We start from the raw sequence: 26,289 nt of genomic DNA, 5'->3' as shown, positions 1-26,289 counted from the left end.
CTTGACTAAAAGGTAAAAGAAAACATAAACGACTTCAAACTTTTTTTTATACTTCTGCCTTCACAAAGTGCGTTCTGTTTCATGCAGTATCCATACAACTGGGAAATGCTGCTTGTAACTTTGCACATTAAAATTTGACCTTTGCAGTCTGTAGTGTAAAATCTGGGTCCTCAAGCTTGTTTATATTCACGCTAGACATATGCAACATAACTGTGTAGTAGATTGTGGGTCGGAATGACCAGAAAACTGCAAAATCTGACCAGATGTAGTAGTATTTAACATACTTTGTGTTTGGACATATTTAATCCTATTCAGGCATATTATATAGTATAGTGATGTGAATATTGTAATGCACTGGCGGTATGCAGGGCTGGCTTTGTTTTTTAGCTTCTTCTACTTAGTTAATTACAGCCATGGAGCCCATAGCGCCACCTTCTGATGAGACTACGCAGCCTAGTTTTTTCACTCCAAAGCGGTAAATGAAAACGAGCCACATTCTAATTCTATTGTTTACTTACTTGTGAAAAGTTTGCCTGACAGTTACATGGAAACACGGCTTTGAGAACATGCAAGTGCGACAATTTGTGGTACGTGGAGGTGTGTGTGTGTGTGTGTGTGTGTGTGTGTGTGTGTGTGTGTGTGTGTGTGTGTGTGTGTGTGTGTGTGTGTGTGTGTGTGTGTGTGTGTGTGTGTGTGTGTGCAAACCTGTGAGGCCTCTTTCTGCTCTGTGTGTGTTTGTGCACGTTTGTGTGTGCGTGTGCAGTGGAGAGGTGGGGCACAGAGGAGGTGGGCGTCTGGCTGGAGCAGCTGAGTCTCGGGGAGTACAGGGACACCTTCATCCGACACGACATCCGAGGCTCGGAGCTGCTGCACCTGGAGAGGAGGGACCTGAAGGTACACAACCCTACAGACACACACACACACACACACACACACACACACCTCAGTGAATCTGTGTGAACCCTCTCCTCCTCCTCCAACCCACAATCAACTCTTTCTCCCTGTTTCTGCCGCCTGTCGTGCTGCGCTGCATCGCTCTGCTTGGCTTTCTACTGTCTGGTTGCTTGGTGAAGCTGTAACCCACTAACACTGCTGAAGAGGGCCGGGAGGGGAAACCGAGCTGGTCGTAGCGGTACTCTACTGGTCAGGCAGGGAGTTCACTCATGATATTCAAACTGACTCAGCTCAGAATGTGTCAATCTGTGCAAAAATGGCCTTCGTTTTTGTGGAGTTATCTGTGGAATGCCTTCATTTTCAGAGTGTAAATGTGCAAAGAACTGAAAACCTGTGAGGAGCTGAAATTCTCAGCCCAAACTGCATTTAAAGTCCCAAATACTCCTAAAAACAACACCACTACACATTTAAAACGCCAGCAAAAGTGATTTGCAAAAGAGAAATAAGACTGGCGGTACAAATTTACCAAACAAGTTTAAATTATCAGGCTAAGACGAGAAATAACTTTAAAACTATGGTTAATACCCAAACAAAGTTGTCACTGAAATTGACTTAGGATGATAGTAGTCACATAAACTGTGATTAACTTTAGAGGTACTTTTTCCACATATCTCTAGTTGTACATAGTAACTGAACTCTCATATTCCTTCTCTTGCCCTTGTATTTAAATGTATGCATATTCTATTTCATGTGAGTCCTTTGAGAGTTTAAAAAAAAAAAAACATCATGTACTTGGCCTAGAAAGCTGATTCTAATTCTAAAATGATCTATGGAAAACCCACCAAAGCAAATTGTCAGCAAGGGAAAAACTAACTTTCAGCAGGAGAAACCACCAGCAGAACCAGGTTCAGGGAGAGCAGACATCTGCCTCGACCAGTCGGGGTGAGACTGAAGGGAAGACAGAACAGCAAACACACAACACAGAACATAAACACTGGACAGACTGGTTGGAGAACCATATGAACAGGCTAGTCAAGCTAAAGCACATTAGCTAAAAAAGTCAAGGTAAAACAAACAGTGCTGTGTAGCCTGACCAAGACTTGATTTTTGATGCTACTAGCAATATATAACAGATCTGATCACAAAGGTAAAACCAGACTGTATATAAAGATGGACGAACCCTCTGTAAAGTCGTCCACATGTTTGAACCATCTTATCTGTGCGTGATTCCTCCAAACTCCCAGCTAATCCAAAAATTAGCAGAAATATGGAGTGTAAGGGAAGCTAGTTATGCATAACGTCTAACCTTAATAGAATTTAAATTTTGAGTTGTATAAAAATTCAACCCTGGTACTTGTGTAATGAGCAGAGAAGTAAGTAACAGAGACCAAAACTAGTCATTGCATCAGGCTGCAAACATGTTTATTTCTGCTGTAAAGTTGGACATTTTAACATGGAGGTCTATGAGGCTGATTTGCTGTTGGAGTCAGCCTCATGTGGCCATTCGAGGAACTGCAGTTTGCACTTTCACAACTCAGTCATTGATGGCAGTTATAGTTGAGATTTTTTTAGGATGGAGTTTAACTGGACAAAAAGCACACAATTCCACACACTAATGACGACTCAATGAGATGTTGAAAAGGCATCAACAACATTCTGATGAAGCAGATTAGTTGAGTTTTATTTATTTAACCCCAGTTTTGGACTTGTTTCCACCTTATTTTTAATACCTGTGTTTTAATACACAATAATTTTTAATGTACGCATCACAGAACCACGACTGACAGTTTGAATCAGAACTCATCTCTGCTGTTAAATCTATTAACAGAAATGACTTAAAGGTGAAGTATGGAAATCTAATACAACACACTTTGAGTCAAATTCACTGAATATCTCCTCAGGTTGTGTTAGTTGTCTGGTGTTCATACAATGTCTTGCCTCTGGAAATGGGAAACAAATAAAGTGACTTGAACCACTCAAGACTACTCTATTTTCCAATGTACCCCATGTGCCTTTACGCCCATTAACAGCACAGCAAAAAGGCAGCCGTGTTAGCAGGAGAAGTATTACATCCGCCATATGCCAACTATCTGAAGATAAGATGGAACTTAATTTTTCCTGAAGAAAACAATTCAATTTCCCATATCGGGAGTTGAACCTGGGCCCCAGGGACACCCAGGGTTCCTACTCACTAAACCGTATGGGATCATATAGTGATAGTGATTTATGCAAGAAAGTTTGTCAGTAAAAGGCAACTGAACCTTATTGTGATCATTACCCCTCTGATCCATGAGGTGTCGACGGTTCTAATTTCCAACTACTAATGTCCAACGACCTGAGACTCACATGACTCAACCCAGCCAGCAAGGAGCTTTATCACAACTTTGTCCTAACATCATCTACAAGTCTGAATAATGTTTTCAAGATCTAATCTAATATTTAAAGAACAATTTAAGAAGATTTATTTAAAAAAAATGTTCCCACAGAGTTAAAAGCTAACTTAGACACAACGTTTTAGCAGAAACATTCAGAGGATGTTTGGAGGATGTTGGCAAAGCTGCAGATTATACACAAAGAAAAAAAGAACGTTCTCCAAACAACAGTCAAAAAATGTTTTCCAGAAGTTATCAAGGCCTCAAATGACAGGGCATTTTAATATAAGACTGCTTTAATGTTACAAATTAACAACCTTCTACCTTCAATATTTTGAGGATTTTTTGAGGTAACATTACAGAACGTTCTTCTAGAAAACATTCCCACAATATTCCTCGATGATGCACACTGACAAAGGAAGGATGTTCTCAATGCAACATTTAAACAGAGAACTTCTCCTGAAAACGTTACTTTGCAGGACATTATCAGAACATTTTTGGAACAAATAAATTCTAGCTGGGAAGGTGCAAACTAAACATCCTTGTGCACTTAAGACTCAGCAACACTGTGAGACAAAAACTGAGAGTAAAACATCCACACACCCATTGAGGAACATGGTATATGCAGACCAGTTCGACCAATAGTGCACAGACCTACATGTGTATATATATATATATATATATATGTGTATATATATATATATATATATGTGTATATATATATATATATATATATATATATATATACAGGGGAGACTAAACAACTGCCACACCAGTGCACCACAGGGCTTCCACAAAATATAAAAAACATCATCTTCCCAAGTCTACAAGAGCGCAAGCGAACCCCTTTGCAGCCTTAAATTTGCCTCCAAGCATCAGCTTCAGTACAAGAGCAACATCGTGCATCCTCGGCAGTAGTGTGCATGCGTGGACTTACTGAGTACATATGGAACAGAGTCCTTCGAACAGATTGCCATGGACAAAAAAACAAGCCTAATAGCATTCATAATGGAGTATGATCAGGGCTTTAACTGCAGCAGCTATCTCTAAACAGGAGAGGAATCCTTCAGCACCACCTAACAGCGACGCTGCAGTGCAGTCGACACATCTTCCAAGGCCGTTTTACTACCATCTGCACCTCAAGTCAAGTGACATGGGAATGATAATATGTACATCCCAACAATCAGAGATATGAGAGGAAGAGACCTGAAATGTTCTCAAGAATCGAAAAATAAAACAAAAAAACAAAAGTTGAGTTGCCTTCTAGTGAAGCCCTTGGGATTAGCTTGATCTGGATGACTGAGAATCTATCCAGACATATTACCAAAGTCAATACAATTAAAGTGTGTCATGAATGACTTTACAAAATTTCCTGGCAGCCCGTCCAGCAGTTGTTGAGACATCTCGCTCAAAACCACAGTTGTCAACTTCATTGTAGTCTGACTCAGCGGATGTTGACTGTGGGTAGAAGCCAAACATTGGCCTCACATGTCACATGAATTTTTCCACTTCATTATGAGAAACTACAGCCTTCAAGACACTGTCTTATCACACTTTTGTAGAGGATTTTAATTATTTTGAATTTGGTTAGCTTCGCCAAATATGATTATGATTGTTCTGAAGGCATACAAACAAGGCAGATTGTTTATTTCCCCCTTTGGAAAATTTCAAGGTCACCCATCCAGTAGTTGGAAAGACGTTTCACTCAAAACCACAAATATCAGCCTTTTGGTAGTATGACTCACCAGATGTTGACGGTGGGTGTAAGCCTACCATTAGACACGTATTTTACTATCTTACTTTACTATTTTCAAGATCCACTTCACTATGAGAAACGGCAACCTTTGTGAAACTACCTATCACACTGAAAGCTTCAAGTTGTGCAGAGGATTGAACTCGTGCAGTAAGGCAGCTCAGCTAGTTTGACTTGCAGTGAATTTTCTGTTTTAAACACTCATCTCCTTGAGGTCATTAGGCCACACAGAAAGCTTTGTCGTGGTGCTCTTTTACCAGCAAAACCCCCTCTGCTAGTTTTTTCTGTGAAATATACACGTAGCACCACAACAGTTCCCCCGTCATTATTTTGAGGGAACACTAAAGCCGAATCCTTTGCTTAGCTTTGCACAATACGATTGCGATTGGTCTGAAGAGATTGTTTATTTCCCTCTAGAACAGAATGATAATCAGGTGCAGCTAGACCATTCTGCAGTGTAGAATGGCATGGCAGAGCAAGATTGACCTTCTGGTAGCATCTAGAGAAAAGATCAGAGGATTACAAGGATTTAGCTTCTGGCCACCAAGGTTATCTGTCCAGTTTTGGTTGAGGTAGCTTAGTCAGGATCAACGAACTTAGCAAAAATGTGGAGTTTAAGGGAAGCTAGTTATGCATAACGTCAAGCCTTAATACAATTTAAACTTTTGAGTTGTATAAAAATTCAACCCTGGTACTTGTGTTATGAGTAGAGAAGTAAGTAACAGAGATCATAACTAGTTATTGTACCAGGCTGCTTAACATGTTTATTTCTGCTGTAAAGTTGGACATTTTAACATGGAGGTCTATGAGGCTGACTCGCTGTTGGAGTCAGCCTCAAGTGGCCATTCGAGGAACTGCAGTTTGCACTTTCACAACTCAGCCATTTGTCCACTCTGGCAGTTGTAGTTGACATTTTGTAGGATGGAGGTTAACTGGACAAAAAGCACACAATTCCATGCACTTTCGATGACACAATGAGGTGTTGAAAAGCACATCAACAACAAACACACAAACTGATGTTGCCGTCCTTAGAGCCACACAACAGCTTGGCTAAAAGTTTATTCATGATGTTTTCACTTTGATCCAGGTCATACCAAACGTCCGTTTCCACATTTAAATGTAAAATTTCAGTGTTCGTTTGTGAAGCAGCAAACTTTTCTCTGTATGTTTCTAACGTCTTCTTTGTCTGTCCTCAGGATCTGGGGATATCGAAAGTGGGTCATATGAAGAGAATTCTCCAGGGAACTAAGGACTTGGCAAAGGCCTCCATGGTTGACCTCTAACCCGGGAGCAAATAAAGCTTCCCCTTTCCATAAATAGAAGCGTTTGGGAGCACCGCAGGCATTGAAGGAGGAAGATAGGTATTCGAGAAGAGTCGGATTTTATCATCCCTCTGCTGAGAAAAGCCTCTGTGATGTTGTGAACAAGATGCATTTGTGTGTTTGTTTGTGCTTTGGTGCCAAAAGGACGGTTGAGAAAGCTGACGGAAGTGGATTTTAAAAAAGACGAAAAGAAAAGCCATTTCTGATTTAATAACCATACATAGCACATAATCAGGTATGCAAATAACCACACTGTTGACAGCTGACTGATAACAACAAACTAGTAGCAAAACTTTAAGACTTCCATGAGTGTGAGGTAGAGACGGAAAAGATCGCCACCGAGGCGATGATCCAGAAGCTGTGGATACTGTCGCATGCTGTGCTTGCTCAACTTTAGATATGTTTAATTGCATGATTAGTGATTTATTTGTGTCCAGAATAACACTTGAACAAGTTTTACATGACTTAAGTATTACGATGCCATTTGTTACTACTGATCGCATCCTTTTTTTTGGTCTAAAAGTTTTGTTTTTCTAGCTTTAATTTATTTCGTTTGCATGAAAATGACGTGTCAAAGATTTCTGTCAAGTGCCATATTTTGGGTCATTTAGTGTAAAACGTGCTTTAATGGTAGAAAAAACAAAAGCCGTCGATGAGGTATGTGGAATTAATATCCGTAAGTGGACGCGTTCTCTGTGGATGTGAAAATCAGTACCAAAGTGAATGTCTAAGAAAGCATCCGATGATTTTTATTTAAGAGGCCAGCAGGTCTTAGGTCTTAATTCCATTTAAGGTGGAAAAAAGTTTAGTATTAGTCAGGAAAAAAGACGCCAACCATATATGCTATAAGGTTGTTGAGTTCTTTTTTTAAGGAATACTTAAAAGGCACTTTTTGCTTCTTGCTTTACGCAAGTGCAAATCCTCATATCATTACATAGGATTCACCTCAACTTTTTAACGTTTTGGCAACTTAACACAGTATTTAACACTAATGAGAATAGTTTGGAATAGAGCAGTTGATCTGCAGCCTGCATAGCATCGCTCAAGTGCAGCTTTTTTTTCCTTCAAATTGCGAGTGAGACGCTGATAGGACACTACTTTTAGTTTCTTTTAAGACTGGTGGCATTACAGGGTATATTTCTATATGTGATGCTAAGTTTGTATATATATAAATACATATGCACTGTATATACAGTATACCGGTGTATGCAAACAATGTTTGTAAGTGTTGTAGTCTAACGCGTTTGTAGATTGCTGACATGGCATGCTTTGTCAACAGCCCACATGTTTGATTGTGTATATTACACCATAACAGTTGTGTATTGTTGATTTGGTTCTAATCTCTTGTACATGATAATGCTGTCGTATTCTAATGATGGTGCAATATTTGATCTCTTGTTTTGATACTGTCTCCGAAGCTTTCTGACATGATGTTTCTCAGTGGTGGGGGTGGGGGGGGAGAAAGAGTGTTTTTTCTACGTTCTCCTCCTCGACGTTTGAGGATTTTAAAAAGTTAGACCCATAGACAGATTTTTCTTACCGACTCCAAATTTCTTCCAGCGGTTCACTAGTTTGTAGTTTTTGCTCCTCTGTGCTTCCAGGATGAGACACTAAAGTAGGATTGTGTCGGCGAGTGTGTGGAATGGGCAGACATGACTGTTGTGTTGATTTGTATTACGGTGTGTTTGTGTGCGTTTGAGTGTGTGTAGTACGACAGTGGCACATTGTAACTGATCAGCAAACTGTATGCTTTTCATTGCCATCTAATTTTCCTGTGTTTTTTCAGAGTTCTCCCTTTAATTATGTTAAAAGTGTTTTCTTTTAACGGAGTATTTCGTGCTATGGTGCAACGAGGCGCACAACTTTTCACCAGGAATTATTAAAGTCTCCCAAGTAGAAACAGAATGTGAATGAATCAGGGCCTCGGCTGCAGCTGAATAGTCTTTTAAATTAGGAACCCAGCAAACCGTAACATTCAGGGAACATTCCTCAAAGGTTTGCTCAAAGTTTCCTGGTGGTTAGTGTTCAGGGAACCTTCAGGAGCTGTTTTCTGAACAGTCCATGGAGAATCCCTGATGATTATCATTCATTGAACATTCCCCCAACTTTCCAAGAAGGTTCCCTAATGGTAACTGTTTATTGAACCTTCAGAGAATATCCAGGGAATATTTCCAGAACGCTGGCTGAAGGGTGCCTGAAGAATAATGTTTGGGAACCTTCAGAGAACATTTCCTTAACATTTCATGAGAGTTCTCTGATGGTTGCTATTTATTGAGTTACAGAGAACGTCCACAGAATGTTTCCTAACCTTCAGAGAACATTCCCTTAATAATTTAATGAGAGCTCCCTGATGGTTAGTATTCATTGAATTACAGAGAACATACAGAGAATGTTTCCTGAGCATTCTATGAAGGTTTCTTGATTGGTAGTGTTCATTTAACTTTCAGGGAACGTCCAGAAAATGTTCCTTTAACATTCTCTGAAGGGTCCCTCATGGTTGCTCTTCATTAAACTTTCAGAGAACATCTACAGAACATTCCTTGAACGTTGGGGTCTTTGGGAACCACCAGGAATTGTTCCCTGAACATTCCCTGAAGGTTACTGTTCTGGAACCTCCGGGAACCTTAAGGGAAGGTCGTGGGAATGTTTCTCAAACATCCCATGAAGGTTCCCTGATGGTTGCAGTTCACTGATCCTTCACAGAACATCCAGGAAACAATTCCTAAGCATTCAACTTTTTGGGAACCTTGAGGGAATGTCAGTGGATCATTCATTGAACTTTCCGTTCTGTTCACTGAACCCTAAGAGAATGTCCAGGGATTGTTACCCGAACGTCCCTTAAAGGATCCCTGAGGGGTACTGTTTAAGAACCTTCAGGGAACCTTTAGGGAGCATCCATAAAAAGTTCCATGAACAGTCCATGAAATTTTCCTGATGATTATTGTTCGTTGAGCCTTCAGAGATTGTCTTAGGCACATTACTCAAACATTCTACGAAGGTTCCCTGATGGTTACTGTTCATTGACTCTACAGAGAACATCCAGGGAACATTTTATTAACATTCTCTGAAGGTTACTGTTTGCTGTGAAGGTTCATAGCTGATTGAAATGATCTGGACGTATCTGAGTGGCAGCTAGGGCTGAACAATTCATTCATTTCCAATTGAGCTACAACAATTAAGTATTAAAATAACTGCCACTGCTTTGAGAATTACTTTGAGAATTACTTTGAGAATTTTTGTAAAATTCACAAAAAATTGAGGAAATTTTAATTTTCTTAAATTAAAAAAACAAACCAAAACAGTAAATAATGTCAACTTTAAAAATTTGTATTTTTACAAATTATAATTTGCTCTTTTGCAACATTTGACCATAAAATGACAATATTTTTACAGTATTTAATCAGAAATATTATAATAGAAGCAGAAATGTTGAAAAATTCTATAATTCTATAATTTATATGGAATTTATTAAATGGTTGAAAAATGGTACGTCATTTTTTTAAGACTGTTAGTTTACAAATTTTTCCTGTTTTGTTAAATTAAGTACTAAAATCACAGAAAAAATATGAATTTAACAGATTATGGAATTAAAACACCAAAAAATGTGTATAATGTCCACATGAAACGTCTGTATTTTTACAAATAGTAATTTGTTCTTTCACAATGTGTGACCATGAAATTACAGTCTTTCTGTATTTAAATCTGCTACAACATATGATTTATTTTCATTGTTTTGTTTTGGTTTTTCCTTTTTATTTTTTTGTGTACACAGATATCGCAATTAAATATCCCCCCAAAACGTTCAGCCCTAACTGCAGGTTGAATTCTCTAAATGCTTAAAGATAGAGGTGCTTCAGTGCCTTCTCTTCTCGTAGCACCTCAGCTGTCTCCTCCTTTGACCTTGTGATGTTTTTCATCGAGGAAAAGTGTTTCTGTAAACCCTGTTCAACTGCAGCCCATATATAGTCCCGAATGTCCCACCAGAGTCCAGTCGCATCTTAAACGGCATCATCTTCCTCTGACAATCAGTTCAGGACGCTGCAGAAACCCTTCAGATTGAGCTACTCTCTCATGTAGGTGCTGATGTTCATCCTGCAGCCAAAGACAGATGCTAAAATCTTTCTAAACATCAGAGATTCTGTCTTATTTTATCTCCCCTCCGCCTGACTGAAGATCATTTGCCTTTTTATTGATTTTGCGGCTCAGATTTAACTGTTTGACAACAGTTGGCCTTAGGTTTAGTGGTTAATTGAAGCCTTTCTGTGCTGCTCTCTGCTGCCTTGTTCCTGCAGAGCTCATCAAGTTTCCATCAAACCAAACCGAGTCCGTTATCGTGTGTCTAAAGTGTCTGCCGGTTTCTGTAGAACTTCAGTGATTTCTGTTTGATTTTTTTGGCTCCAGACTCCAGGCAGGAGAGCGCTTAATCTTTCAACACTGAGTGGAAGTTGCCACTTTATTTATGGTTTCTTTTAGGTCTGTAAATAATGCTGCAAACTGCCTGGTTTTCAGAAACCAACGAAACCCATGCAAGGATCTTTGAAAAGACAGATTAATTATCGACATGGTTTGTTATAGCGATTGGAGAAATGTGAGTTTCATTTGTTTACATTATGTTTACAATGGCACAGTTTTAATTTTTAAGAATATATATGTAGGTATAGACAATATTTGCATATTTATTGCCTAAGGTTAAATGATATGATGTGTATTGTGTTTTCACATTTGGAATATAATGTTACAGTTGTCACCTGTATTACTATCTGGATGATTTTGGTAAAGTAGTTGATCATTTTTATGACTACTAAGTGACTGTTTTCTGTGCCTTTTTATGGTTAGAATGCATGGTTAAATATTTATTACGATTTGGGGTCACTGAGATGTGTATTTTTGTATTCTGAATAAATAAATGGTCCAGCTTTTGTTGTACATTTTTAGGTGCCTTAAAACAGGCTACCTATTCATATCTCTCTTCTTCAATAAAACCAAATACATATGCAGCGTGTCTCTGCCTCCTTCTGTCTTCTGTCACTGATCGTGCCTACTTATTGAAATATATTTACAGGATTAAACTTGAATTTAAAAGTTTCATCAATTAACTGAAAATGAAAAATTACTATTTTTATTTATTTTTTATGTTGTAGTTTAATTGTCTTTTTGTGCTATTTTTATAAATTGAAATTTTACGGTTATTCGTATGTACGGGTTTCTAATTTTGTGTTAAACATGCAAATTGAGTTTATAGTTTTTTCATGTGTATTTCAAATATACCTATTCTACAATTTTAATAATAATAACTAATAATATCTTAGAAAAAATCTTAATTTACCCATTGACTGTAAATAATAATAATAATAATGTCCACATGAAAAATCAAAAAAGGGTAATTAATGTTTTTATGGTTAACCATAGAACTACACAATTTTTACTGTATTTATGTTAAATATCTTTATTATGTGTGCACTTGCCATAGTTTGAAACTAAAATTATGTATATTAAGGTTTGAAAAAATGGAAATAATTTTCTTAATTCACAGATTTTCCCAATTTTGTTAATTGCAAACTAGCTAACTTTAAGAAATAAATACATGTTGACTGAAAAAAAAAGTCAGACCAAAACTATAACTAATATCCTGTATTTTCTTCAAATAGCAATTTGTTCTTTTACAACTTGTGACCATAAAATTACACTGTATTTAAAATGCTGACTTAAATAATTATTTTGCAAATATGTGCTGGTATTTGAAATGAAAAAAAAATATGTGTATTAAGGATTGAAAAATTGCAAACAATTTTTTTTACTGTATTTTTATCAAATATCTTTATTGTATACACTTTTGAACAAGTTTGAAACTAACATATTAAGGATTGAAATTTTTTAAAAATAATTTACAGATTATCTGTATTTTGTTAAATTACAAACTAGCAAACTTTAAGAAATACATACATGTTGATTGAAAAAAGGGGGAAAAACAGACCAAAACTATCACTAATGTCCTAATATGTATTTTTTTCGAATACTAATTGACCATAAAATTATACTGTATTTACAATGCTGAATTAAATCATTATTTTGCAAATATGTACTGGCATTCGAAAGAATTTTTTTAATAAGGACTGAAAATTTGCAAATATATTTTAAATTTTTAGTAAAATAAAAAAAAAAAAAAACAGGCCAAAAATGTAAATAATGTCAACATCACAAATTCATATTTGCCACTGATGTCACCTTTTTTTTTTTTTTTTTTTACAGTTTTTGAATGTTATAGTGTTCCATCGTTTTTTAATGTAATTTTTCTGCCGTCACCTTTCACCTTTTTTCACAATGTTCTCTGAGGGATTTACATCATGAAACATATTTTGGTTTCTTTATCATTTTGTGAAATTATGCACAAAATGATTAACAATTCCAGTTCATGAGACCGTTTTTTCTCCTTTTTAGTGAAAAAAGTCTTGCGTTGAAACAAGAAGTTGGGTAGCTGCTCTGTGACTCTACACTGAGGGCCATCTGTGACATTTGAAGGTCTTTTTCAACACCCACGTCCCTGAGCGTTTCTTTCCACATCCTCTTCTCCAGTCTCTCTGGAGCTCCACTCTCCATTTTTAAATCCTTCCTCATCAGTGGTTTTTTCCACCTTCACTACAACCAAGAAGCAACAGAAACCCACATGGAATCTGCCCGAGTTTCACATATTCTGCCAGCTGATGTCAACAAGCAGGTTTTGTGTTTGAAGAAAAGAAGATGTGCCTTTATGTGAGATGGATTAGTCGAGACAGACACTTAATTACAAGAACTGAAAACGTCTGTGATGTTACGGAAATGAAAACAGATGGGGAACCAGTCCGACATTTAGTCTTTAGGCTTGTAACCCTTTCATGGCCTCACAGGGTATGAATTGGTAGGATTATTTTATTGAATATCTTAGTTCATTTGAGCAACAACGATCTCTTTAACAGGCCACGCAGTTTATTATAAGCCTATAGCACATGATTGAGATGTCAATAAGTCCCTTCAAGCCACTCGAAGCAGCTGCAGGCCCACAGATCCATTATAATTACACATGTGACAGTATTAATAACCTAAGATAAACTTTTTTTTTTACTTACGTAAGTGTACCAATACAGCAATACACAATATAGTTAAAGTAATGCAGTCAAATTTCTGGTTTGGTCTCTCTAACTGATATATTATTAATATTTGAATCATCAGTGTGTCAGCAGCATGTTACTGTTGTAGCTGCTGCAGTTTGAACCACTTTATATACAGTTTTATATTCAGGGACAGCAGAAAAATCCGATGGTTGCAAACATGAATAGGAGACGAATGAGGAAAAAACAGTGTTCTGATTCACAAATATGTTTAAAATCTTTCCTATAGTCTTTGAATTTTGCTGAGATTTTGGATTATTGGGACATTTATTGTAATTAGTGTGAAGTTTACAGGGAAAAATCAGTATTTGGCGAAGCTGTGTGCCTTATTTTTAAAACTTTATTTTATATTACCCATTGACTCAAATCTGCATCTTAACAGGCTGTTAAATAGATGTAGGGGAGTGGAAAGGACAATATTTCATTCACTTCGTTCATATTCATTTAAAGTACATGTACATGTAGATAGATGGACGGATAAAAACACATTCAATCAACATTCCCACTGTGAAAACACAATATCTCTAATTCAAACATCTCTCTCAGCATTTTTTAATTTAAATTTGTCTAAAATTATCTGTTAATTTTTACTAATTGTATCTAAATTTAGGAATATATTTACAGAATTAAACTTAATAGATCGATTATTCTTTGTTCGACAGTGAGAGTGCGACACGCATCGTTTTCTCGGCGTGCGATTGTTGATGCCTCACTCTTGTTTTCATGGGAAGACCTGTGATGGGCAGAGAATGAGGAGTTCGGCTCAGTCTTGGGAGCCGCTCGAATCGATCCTGAGTGAATCTGTCCCTTTTCAACCCGAAGTAGATCCAGTTACGTGGAAGAATGCCAAAAATTATGTTCCTTAATTGAAAAAGTTAAACGAATTAAAGCAACTTGAGCTTCTGTTTTGTTTCTAGATCAACCCGAAGCTTCATGTTGCCGTTTTCCGTTGGGAACTGCTCGAAACGGGTGAATCGTTCAGTAACGGCTCATCCGACACAGCGGCTACCGTCAGCGCTGCTGGAGTCCGACACTCAGCGCTGAGGTAAAAAAAAAATGGCTTAATTACAGCAAATATATCCACATTTAGGAAAAACGGCTAATAACGACACGCCGCCGACGGTTCGGTGTTTGACTCTACGTGTCGTTAGCTCGGTGGCTAACTGCTAGCTGGGGTGACATCACGGACCGAGCCGACCGCGGCCTGGTTCCGCTGCTAGCCCGGTGATTGACAGCCTGTCAGCTAGCAGCGGGGCTTGTTTTGCTGCAGACGACTGTCGGTTTATGAGTCCCGAAGGTTTGTTCTGAGCTCCGTCTGTCCGTAAATACGGTGTGTTAGCGGGCTTGCTGACCGATTGTGTGTGTGTGAGTGTGTTTTGGCTGCGGCTGAATCAACATCAGCATCCGTGGTGTGAGGCTCCTGTGTGGCCTTCTGCGGCGGGTACCAGCCGGAGTGTTCTTCTCCACACACCCGGAGCCCGAAGGTCGACTTTTAGTAAGATTTGCTAACATTTACAAGCATCTTAAACTCAGATATACAGGCTGTTGTTGTATGAAAGTTGTCAACAAGTCGTGTTACCTAAAATGTTGTCCTGTTTAGGGGGCACATAGCAAAGCATCATAAGCTGACAGTGTGAAATGATCATTTTATTGCCGTCAGTTTTCAGTTGAAGCAGTGTTTCTGATAAACACGCTGACAAATGAGCTCTTTCTTTAAGGAGCTATTTCCAGAACAACACAGGGGTGTCACTTAAAGGGGAAGACCATCCTAAAAGGAAGATTTGCATTGCTGTCTTCAGGTCTGCACACACTTAAATGACGTGATTTATGTATTATGTTGACATCATTGACAATTAATGCAGCAATGGAATTTTCTTTCATGATGATGCATTCAAATAATCCCATACCTGTCATATTATTTTTCTCTGTGGAACAGGGCTGCAACTAATTATTACTTTTACAATCAGTTTATCCTTCTTTTTCTTATAACTAGGTCTAAAAAAGTTCCAGAAATGAGAGAAAACGCCCAACTTTATAGGGTTTGACCAATATGTGTTATTGATTGTTATTCATCATGTAGACTGATAACTGATATTTGGAATTATGGCAGCAAGATATGAGAAAAACCCAACATTTTGATTCAAAAACATGCAGGATGATCAGATGATTTGGATAAATCTACTGGGAAAGAATTCATCATTTTACAACAATTTTGGTTATTTTGTAGGGGAGGGCATCGCCGTCTAAAATAACAACAACTATTTGAAAAAGCAAAAAAAATAAAATAAAAATAAAAAGGCACTGGCTGAGGTATCTGAAAGAGGTTTTTGCTTTGGAGGCTATTCAGATCTGGCTTTGCACTTCATAACATTGTGCCACTGATTTAATTTTTTTTCATTTTTCCTGTACCTCTGTGGAAACCAAATAACCATAGGGCAAAGTAAAGACAATTACAAAATGTCTTGTGTGCAAGATGACGGAGTTATTATGCCATAAATAGTAAAAAAATAAATAAATAAAAGTTGAATTTTGATTATTTGTTTCACAAAAAAAAAAATGGAATCAACGTGCAACACTAAACCAAGTTATAATGGAAAAGGGCAGCTTACTATAGATATTTTACTACTTAAATGTCACAGCTGAGTCACTAATGGCTTCATAGTTGCACTGAGCTGTGCAGAATTTTTCATATGTACAGGAGTTGGTGAAAATGGTTTATTTTGACGAAAATTTGCAATATAGAATAAACTGGCTTTCATCAATTATCAGTGTTTTAAGCTTAAAAATGTGGTGAATTTTACAGATGGAACTGTTTGCCACAAATGTGTAGTCCAAAGACCATTGGAAGGTTGAAAATCCACCATTTTTTTCTGTTTTTATACTTTCTGGCTCTTATAAATGTTGGAATTTTGGTGATTTATTTTTTTCTAGACACTCATCAGCCATGATGAGCGATGATCAGCTCTGTCATTTTTAGATAACATCCCCTTCAAACTTGCCGAATTTACTTTGCAAAGCCTGATCTGAATACCATTCAAAGCAAAAAACTGGTTCAGATGTCTTTGTCAGTGTTGCACCACATGAGAGAGATTTCTAACTGCTTTTTCAGCCTAAAAAAAGTATTTTCTATTCTCTGTCAATGCGCTCTCCTACAAAATCACTCCAGTCATTCTAGAATGATTGATTCTTTCCAGATAGTTACTCAAGCCTTGTAAGAAAAAGATCCTGTATTTCTTAATGTCGCAATGCCTTTTTTTTATAACTTATTTTTTAATAATGTAAAGCCATACAATACATGCCTTTGTAATGTACACGAGGCATTTTGACATGTGACCGTAGGAAAATCGCTGCTGTTGTTGTGCAACATAATTCACTGTCATGCCTTACTGGTACATACATATATAAATGAATTGGACCCATATTGATGCCCTTATACTTGTCAGTGGGCTTTGGGGTTCAGAAGGTTAAAAGTGAAAGTTTGGTTAGAATATTCTGACCTCAAAATCAAGTAATTATGATTTCAATATTGACAGAAATCATCCTGATTATGATTCTGTTCCTAATCATGCAGCCCTAAATCTACCTGCTCTCATTAGAAGCAGCTGTTTGGTTTCACATTGAGTTTTTCTCATGTTCTCCAGGTGCTACTTCTTCTCTCTCACTCTGTTTGTCTATCCTTCTGGCCACCCACAGTCATGCTGAAAATGTGGCTCACATCAGCTCCCAACCAAACAAGATGTTAGACTCTACAGCCTCAGCAGGTTATTTTTCTGTCTTCCTTCTACGGTGATGACCCCCCAGAATGCTCTGACTGGATCTGCTTTGCTTTACTGCATTTCTGTGCAAATGGTGCTAACTAGTTTAGATGAATCAGCCCTGGAGGATTAGTCTGAGCCTAAACTTAGTTACACTTAATTGCAGTTTTACCGCGACATGACTAATGCATAAATACATACCTCGTTATGTTACCACATCACTGGAATAGGGTGATGATGATGAAGTTGGTTCTCACAAACTGCCCCACTGAAAGCCGTGAAGCATCCCAGGCTGAAAAAAACAGATAGTTAGTCACAGCTATCACAGACGTCATTGTGCCTGCTTCCCTTGTGAGTGAGTCGGGATGCAGCGCATAGTTGAGGTCAGACAACAGTGGCTGGATGTGTTGTTCTTGAACAGCCCACCAAAGCACCCGTGAGAAGCCAGGAGGTCCAGGATCAACCAGAAGAAGCCCGTGGCATGTTCGCTGCCCCTCTGGTTCTCAGGATGCAGGATGGGCTGATAAATAGGGCCGCCTGCCCCAGTCTAGACTCAGCTGGCAGCTTTGGACCGTACCTCAAAGGAGAGGGTTGGATTTCTTGGGAAACTTTTCCTCCTTGTACACTGTAAATATTTTGCCTCCTTTGCTCGCTCTCTCATGCTGCTTACCGAGTGTGTTTCCCCTTCTCAGAGCTCCCAGCCCTGTTCTCCTGCCTCTCCGTTTGATCTTTGATGCGGGCTGGGCTCGTTCAAGGATATCAAAGAAGCTCGGCCTACGATAGCTTATCCTCACCAGCAGGACAAGTCTAGGCCCACTTTTAAGGAGCTTGATTCATGATGTTTTCACACAGGTTGGAGAAAAACCTGTTGTCCTTTTAGCGGTGTGTTTCGTAACACTTCGCAGGCTTTAGGTCTTTGTTAGCTTTTGGTTGAGTAATTTATTGTGTGATACAGGTGCAGTGACTTAGACTATTGTGTGTAGAACACTGACTTTGTCACATCATGTTTCTTATTTTGGCATCAATCAGCAGGGCTCCAGGCTGACTTTTTCACTGGTGGCACTGGTGATACTAGCTTCTTACTTCTACCCCCTACATCTTTATTTTGGCACATCACCACAACTATTAATCCATCTTACGTGCTGATGGATAGTTGTCTTTGCATAACCTAGTTTTGCACTGATGTAACGATTGCCAGTGATTCAAGGCTTAATATCATTAGACGCTACAGTTTATAGATGTTCCCTGAACGCCTCTCATGCAGGCTAAGCTACATGCTAGCAGCGCAGCAGCTCAGACAGGTGTAAGACCAAAAATTACTTGGAAAATACTAAAATATGGCTTACTAAAGACAGATTTTCCTGAGTTCAAAGCAGGTGATTTCCTTTACATTAGCCGTTAGTGTTTCTACAAATTGTATGATAATTGTAGGAAACTGAAATCATAATTGCGGATAATAATTGTAGCCTTAGCACTAAATTAGTCATTGTGATTGAATGCAGTGGGCTAGTTTTTCTTCTTAACAGGTGTGATCAAGGTTCCAAAGTGCAACTAAAAGCATCTGGCAAGTGCACCTAAACGCTTTCACTGGTCGCACTGCTTTGTGTGTTTCTGGGCCAAAGTAGATAAACTGTCAGTTACTTGATTTCATCAAATGTATCTATGATGTTTTAACACCTTATTTCCTTCTTTACAAGCAAATTTTTGGCTGCAGTAACTGAGTGGAGACTAGAGGCTTCTTTGTGCACAAACACCTACTGATGCAAGTGAGGCGTTTAGGGGTTATCGGCAAATTGCGGTGTCCTCTCAGAGTTTGCATGTGAGGCGTTTAGGGGACACCTGTTTGTAGCTTCAGAAAACACACTTCCCCCCTCTAAACTGTACGAGTATCTAGATGCACATTGGTAGGAACTACTAAGATTTGATAAAACTACCAACATCGTGCATTTACAGTTAAGAATTGTTGCTGTTGGAGCATCAATATTCCAGACTGAAATGATTAAAAACTCATCAAAGCGATGCAGTGAGAAGTCAGAAATCAAACTATATTTAAACACTGCTTTGAAATAGCCTAAGAAGAGATAACTTTCACTAACTGTAAGTTCCAGATTACCCTGATGAATACAGTCTGCACCTTTATTCCCTTCAGTATGTGTTGAGAAATCATCAGTGTGTACAATGTGGGAACTGACATAAATAAAAAGTTCCACCTACCAGAACAACCACTGTAAAAAGTCAGTCTGGAGCCCTTTCCATCTGTGTGTGCAGCAGTAGAGACATGGTGCGATACCTCAGTGTATAATAATAATACTGACAGGGTCATTGTGTTATCATGTGATTGTTGCTGCAGCTGAATCTGAGCAGCTTGTGACAGCGACATGCAGAAAGCTCACACTGAACAGTTCTGTTTTCTTTTCCTGGCTGAGGAATGTTGACAGAACCAGAGAAAGAACAGACTGACTGAAAGTGATGAAACCTCGTGGTTTAAAACTTCTTCACCATGTGTCACTCACTCTTGTTTTCCTTTTGGCACTTTTTTTGTGTTTACAGGTGAACAGCCAGTTGACCATCCAGTCACGTGCAGCTTCCTGTTGCTATGGATGCCTGCGCTCGCATCAGAGGAGTCCCAATAAGGACCAGGGCCTCCATCCGGAAAGAGGTTGGTCTGCTGGGACACAACTTAATTTTACTCTGCAGCCATCTGTAGTGGACTGAATCTAATTTTGGTGTCAATTTAGGTTGAGTCTTTCGACAGAAATGTGTTTTAATTTTGGACACTGGATCAGATGTCACAGCCTGATTATCAGCATTTTGTCAGTAATAATGCAAATCTAAATCCAATCCTTTGTTCACATCTACTGTTGTGTTGGACTACTTCGCACACAATACAGCATCCCTACTTGGAGGGCATCAAACACCACAGAAGTCTTTGTCGTGGTACCTGTTGCTAGCTTACCTACCACAATGCTTTCCGCTTGCCAGCATGACCTGCTCTTTGTCAAAGTACCGCCTCCTTGGGTCAACACAGTGTTAAATAGTGAGAGGCTACACCTGGTGGCACAGCCAGGTACCACAGCTCATCTACAACACATTTTCTGACATGCATGTAGAGAATACAAGGTTCCTGACGACCCATGTAACTTTAAGGAAGTCCTTGCATGTAGAAATGCATTTTTTAAATGCATTTCAGCGCTACTTAGCTGTCAGGCACAGGCAACTTCAATTCACTTTAAATATGTTGTATTGAGGAAGATGGTATCAGGTTGAGACTTGGTAAATGTACACATAGATCAGATTGGAGGCAAAAAAAAGACTTAAATTGGGACATTCATAGTTTTAGTAAAATTTTACTCATTTGATTTTAATTGGTATATCATTTAAGCATTTTGAGGCTACAGCTGTCACTGTTTTTGTGTTCCATAAACTTTGCTATAGATGAGAATAAAATCTGTAGCTATGGTAACATAGCTACAGATTTTAGCTAGATGAGATTTTTTATTCTCATCTATAGCAAAGTTTATGGAAAAGGCTCAGTGTTCATGTCAAGTTACAAATGTTGAACCGCTCTCTGTCTCCATCCGTCCTGCTCACCTAGTGTTAGCATTAGCACCTAGCTCCACCAACTACTGAAGAGCAGCAGCTTGTCCACATAAGATGACTCACTCACTTTTTTTTTTAACTAAATTACTGTTTACTGTTTGGGTTTAGCTTGAGGACAGATGCTAAATGGTCTCATAACATAATTTCTTCAGCAAACATGTAGAGGAACCTTTAGATGGACTGTTCTCATTAATCCTGGACCTGACATCCTTCTGACAGCAACATAAACAATAAAGTTAATGTTAAGTCCATTTCACATGTGTTACGTGAACAGTCGGATTAACATTAGCATGCCTTTTTAGAAACGTTGCCGTCTGCCTGTGTATTCGTAGTTTCTCTCAGCTGCTTTATTGATACTTCTTTTTCGATGAGTTTACTTCCAAAGAATCAAACTGATAAATCTGCTGGAGAAGAGATATTTTGGGCAGCAGACTGAACTTTAATCCGGGATTTGTCTTCGTCCGTGTTCAATATATTGTTTAGTTTGTATATATTTGCAAAAGAGTACTTGAAATATCACTTTTTATTTAGTTGTAGTTGAGTTTTCTTTGTGAAAAAGAATATTTTTCATAGTAGTTTTAGTGATTCTCCATGCCTGCCCTTACAAAGGATCTTTGGGGTTTACAACTGCAGGACAAAGTGAACTCAGATTTCATTCGCTCCCCACAACAAAATGACTGCTGCATTTTACTTTCATTTTTATTGTTGATGTTACGGTAAAATACAGAAAGAGGTTTGTCCGGTTTGTATTAGGAATTATAAAGCAGAATTGTTCTTTAACTCTTTGTTTTGTGTGCTTGTGGTCTGCAGTTGCTAGATGTTTACTGCTGATACGGTGACATGTGTGTTTTTTAGGGGAATGGATAAGCCGGCAAGATATTTAAAGCGATCCTGAGTGTTAGTTTAAATATAATTTGATTACTCAGGATCTATATTAAAATCATGTGGGAAAGAGGGCAGATACATTGAAAACAAAGATGCACACAATGCTGTTCTTTTTTTGTATTCGTCAGTCATGCATGCTACAGTAATAGACAAACACGTAAACACTGGTTTCCCATTAGGGCTGAAGGGTAACCATATACTTTTCTATAAAACAGTGCATGTGTGTTTGCAGACTGTGCGTGACAGCGGAGCTCAGTCGGTGAAGAGCCTCTTTCGGAATAAAAAGGAGCTATGTAGCGTCGGTTTAGAGCTGCCGACCAGAGACGCCACAAGACTGACAGAGGTTTGTCACACAGTATCTATAAATGAAGCTCAGTCATGTTCACACACACAGAGCTGGAATACTGACCCTCAGCTGTGCTCTTTCAGATTCATTTTGTGTGTCTGCCTGCTCAGTGTGAAGGAGAAGATGCCACACAGCAGGTAAGTTGTCATGATCGCAAACATGAGTTATGATTAATTCCAAGCGGGGGGCAGCGGCGGCTGGAGCTGGAGCTGAAGCTGAAGCTGCAGTCTATCCCAGCTGATTTAGGGTGAAGGCAGGGGACACCCTGGACAGGTCACCAGTCTATTGCAAGGCTACATATACAGAGAAACAATCATACTCGTATTCACAACTATGGACAATTTAGAATCACCAATTAACCTAAGTATGTTTTTGGAAAGTGAGAGGTGTACCCAGAGAAAACCCACGCATGTACAGGGAGAACATGCAGATTCCATGCAGAAAGATCCAGGGAAGGATCCGGGCCAGGACACCAACCGGGGATCTTCTGGCAGCAAGGCGAAAGTGCTAACCACCAAGCCACTGTGCAACCCCTCTGACAAGCTAAAAATACAAAATATAAATCTGGATGATTCATAAATGCATTGTGAATATTTTAAAGTAATGTTTTAATTCTTAAAAAAAAGCTAAATATCCAATAGTTAGCAAAATACAGAACATGCAGAGACCAGCTTTTGGAAGAGTTACTTTTAATATACAGTGATAAATTACAGTTAAAATGAAATGTATTATATTTTGAGATATTAACAGCTGTTTGGGGGAAACATTTATGGGAACAAAATCCTTTTTTGTTACATTAATGTACTAAAAGATTTAGTGGATAACCATCTGTGTGTCTCTGCATGTATGTACAGCACTTGTGTGCACTCCATGATACAAATGTATATTTGGACCACTTTTTAAAGTTTATTTTTCAGTTTGCTTCTGAAATCCACCCAGAATCGTGACTTGGGATCAGGATAACTCAGATTTTTTTGAATCACACATGCCCTAGTCTCTCTATAGTCGCAATTCGTACTGCATATCGACAAAAACGGAGCACTTCAGGATGAGTTTCTGATTGTACTGGAATGACCCGACTTCAGACCACAGAACATCTGGAGAAACCTGAAGATGGCAGCTGCTTCCCATGCAATAGAATCCATCCAAACATTTCCGAAAGCATGTTTTCAATCACTTTCATATGGGACTGATGTGCTGAAAGAGTGATTTTATCCATTTAAGATGACATTTACGCCAAAAATTGTGCATAAATTTAAGGAGTTTCTGAATCTATTGTGCCTGTTTCCACACAAAAAAGGCTCAAAGTAGTTTGTACTTGAGGTAATATTTTTGTAGTTGCGCTGGAAAAACTCAATGTTTCTGAAAGTAGGATAACTCCACTCGTGTATATGTCAGTTTATGTATAAAAAAAAAAATTTTTTTTGCTCTAGTTAATTTCATTTTGACACATGCTGATAGAAAGCTAATTATTCTGGCAGTTGATTAAACGCTTAATATTTAGCTGTCTGTTTGTGCATGTATGTACAGCACTTACAAACGGTACACAATACAAATGTTGTATGTTTTGACAAATTTTAAAGTTTTCTTTCCAATTTACTGCTAAATTCCACCCTGAAACGTTACTTAAAATCAGGATAATTCAGTGTTTTTTTTTTTTTTAGGCTCACAAGTATCCTAGTCTTACTAAAAAACTTTAATCACTGTACTGAAAAAGAAAAATAATAAAGATTTTCAAGATTCAATCTAATGTGTCAGCTAGAATCCAATCACATTATGCCTGAACAATGAGGCCCCACCTATAGATTTTCACTTGTCAGATCCGACAGGTGGTCGTGACGGAGACAAGGTCATATTTTGAGGTTAGAGAACAATAAAAATAATTTTCCATTGAGTTCTTTGTAGGTGTTGTAATGAACCATTTGACCTCCAAGCTGAAGTGACCCCTTCTTCTTCTTCTTCTTCTTCTTCTTCTTCTTCTTCCTCCTCAGGCTCTGTCCTCCCTACCGGTGGGCCTCTCTGAGCTCCTCAGATCGCTCCACGTTCACGGCCTGAAGAACGATGAGGTTCTGCTGCTCAAAGACTCCCGCAGGCTGACGGAGCACAAGGATGCCGGGCCTCAGGTAGGCGACGGACGTTTCACTGTGAAGGAATTTGCTCAGTCAGCAGGTCAAGTGAAGCAGAAGTGAAGCAGACGGCAGGGAAGTGGGAATAACAGGATGTACCAACAGGCAGCTGTGCAGAACCACTTCTGTCTGTAGATAGATTCAGAAAGTATTACAACCCCTTCACTGTTTCTACACTTTAAATGTTGAAGATTTCATTTTAAAGTGGATTAAACTGACATATTTGCACGTCAGTCTAACTTATTTGTTTATATATCTTGTAGTTTCATTAAAAACAACAACCAAAACGTCTCCTTTAAAAGTTTCTCGAAGTAATTGAATGTTTTGTCATTGTGCTGCCATTCGAACCACCATTCTTTTTCAATATTGCTAAAACCTACATATTAATTACAGCAAAGAAACTCCGCTTTCACTTTTCTTTTTTAATGCTTTATGGCATTGTAACTGTGTCATACTGCACAGGAGACATATTTTGAGTCCTCTCTGTTTCTAGTCATGCCTGTTCTGTTTTCATAGAGGTGCAGGACTGTGTATTGCAGTGAAAAATTAGCACAGAGTGAGGAAATAATGTGACCGGAGCAAAAAGAAAAATACCCACAAACTGCTTTAAGTTCAGAGGGTTAATCACGTAGCCCCAAAAAGACAAGTAAACATGGCCCAGAAATAAAAATACCCAAATTATCCGTCCTGTCCTGGACTTGTACTCGCCTGCGGAAAATGTAATTGATGTGTAACATAGTTTGGAAATGTACAAAATTGTGTATATGTTCGCAATTCATACTACATGTCAGGACAAAACCGGAATGCTTCAGGATGAGTTTCTGGTTATCCTTGAGTGACCCAACTGCTAAAACCACAGAACATCTGGAGAAACCTGAAGATGGCAGCTGCTTCCCATGCAATTGTATCCATCCAAGCATTTCTGAAAACATGTTTTCACTCTGTCATATGGGACTGAAGTGCTGAAAGAGTGATTTTATCCATTTGAGATTGAATCTACAACAAAAAGTGCAAAAATTTAAGGGGTTTCTGAAACTATTCTGCTTTTTTCCACATAAAAAGCATTAGTGGCATAAAATAGGTTGTATTTGAAGTGCTGTTTTTAAAATTTCACTGGAAAAACTCAATGATTCAGAAAGTTGGATACCTCCACTCGTGTATATGTCAGTTTATTTATAAAAAGTCTGGTTTATTTGCTCTGGAAACATGGACAAACATGGCATGTGTTTATTTTATTTTGAGAAAAAGTATTTTTAACTCACGCTAGTATAACAAAATTCTGGTGGTTGTTGATTAAATTGTTCTTGTCCTCGTCTGTTTCTGTGCATAAACAGAAATACTGAGTGTTTCTCACGCTTTTGAAGAGATGCAGGTGGCACAGACGGACAGACAGATGTTGTTTTTTCAGCCCACGATGGCAGCCTTGTCCTTCCTGGTGCTGTGTTTGGGTTCACTCAGGCCCTGCAGCTCATTCTGCGGGTTTGTCGTCCATTTCAGACAGCGAGACCTCCCACCTGTGTGAATTAAAGAAAGAATCAAATGATTTGGTATTCTGCAAATGCAGCAACTCCCAATCAGAGCACAGACATAACAATGCACCTCCAGCCTTCCTGCAAGATTAAGAAAATCTCCATGTGAATTCTGTTTAATTTTTCAAAAGTTGAGGTGTTTCACAATATAACAGATGACTACAGGAAATGGTTGCTTTGGCAGTTAATAGACTCTGTTTGCATGTTGGTTGCAAATTATGTAATGTTGCTCTAAATTTCCTTTTCCTTCAGTGTTGGTTGAAGACTGTATGTGTGCTGAGGCATAATCCCAGCGCCAGCGTCTACCCTCAGGCCAGCGTGGCGTCTTTGGTGGGCCTGCTGGGCTGCTACATGGCTGGAGTCCGCTATGCTCTGGAGCTCCAGGCTCTTCAGAGGGGAACCGCCGAGCCCAGCCAGCCGGAGGAGGACGACACCAACCAGTCGGTGTCGTCGATCGAGGACGACTTCGTCACAGCGCTGGAACATCTGGAGGAGGAGGACACCGGAGACAATCCCTGTAGGTTTAATGTCTAATGCCTAGTGGTGTTTTGTCGCCTCTTAT

The 26,289-nt window shown here is 38.7% G+C and overlaps 2 protein-coding genes across 13 annotated transcripts in view; both read left to right on the top strand.

Annotated features, from left to right (window-relative positions):
- The window catches only part of dgkh (diacylglycerol kinase, eta), a 95,899-nt gene extending 84,561 nt beyond the window's left edge, over positions 1 to 11,338 (top strand). For 7 of the 10 annotated variants that reach the window (XM_055015612.1, XM_055015611.1, XM_055015614.1 and 4 more), the window contains 2 exons: positions 764 to 894; positions 6,216 to 11,338. In XM_055015612.1, the coding sequence (XP_054871587.1) occupies positions 764 to 894; positions 6,216 to 6,268 (184 nt within the window). In that variant the 3' untranslated portion in view covers positions 6,269 to 11,338. The remainder of the gene's footprint in view (positions 1 to 763; positions 895 to 6,215) is intronic. The other 3 variants (XM_055015615.1, XM_055015617.1, XM_055015613.1) reach the window with 1 other exon arrangement.
- Positions 11,339 to 14,193: 2,855 nt separating this feature from the next.
- The window catches only part of akap11 (A kinase (PRKA) anchor protein 11), a 36,698-nt gene continuing 24,602 nt past the window's right edge, over positions 14,194 to 26,289 (top strand). For 2 of the 3 annotated variants that reach the window (XM_023269778.3, XM_023269775.3), the window contains exons 1-7: positions 14,194 to 14,316; positions 14,404 to 14,531; positions 19,792 to 19,900; positions 21,959 to 22,069; positions 22,156 to 22,209; positions 24,064 to 24,195; positions 25,980 to 26,244. In XM_023269778.3, coding sequence (XP_023125546.1) covers positions 19,838 to 19,900; positions 21,959 to 22,069; positions 22,156 to 22,209; positions 24,064 to 24,195; positions 25,980 to 26,244 — 625 coding nt within the window. In that variant the 5' untranslated portion in view covers positions 14,194 to 14,316; positions 14,404 to 14,531; positions 19,792 to 19,837. The other variant, XM_023269777.3, reaches the window with a different exon arrangement.

This window comes from Amphiprion ocellaris, chromosome 11, assembly GCF_022539595.1.
Source record: "Amphiprion ocellaris isolate individual 3 ecotype Okinawa chromosome 11, ASM2253959v1, whole genome shotgun sequence".
Taxonomy (NCBI): Eukaryota; Metazoa; Chordata; class Actinopteri; family Pomacentridae; genus Amphiprion; species Amphiprion ocellaris.
Note: the sequence above shows the minus strand (reverse complement) of the source record. Positions and strands in the feature narration are given on the sequence as shown.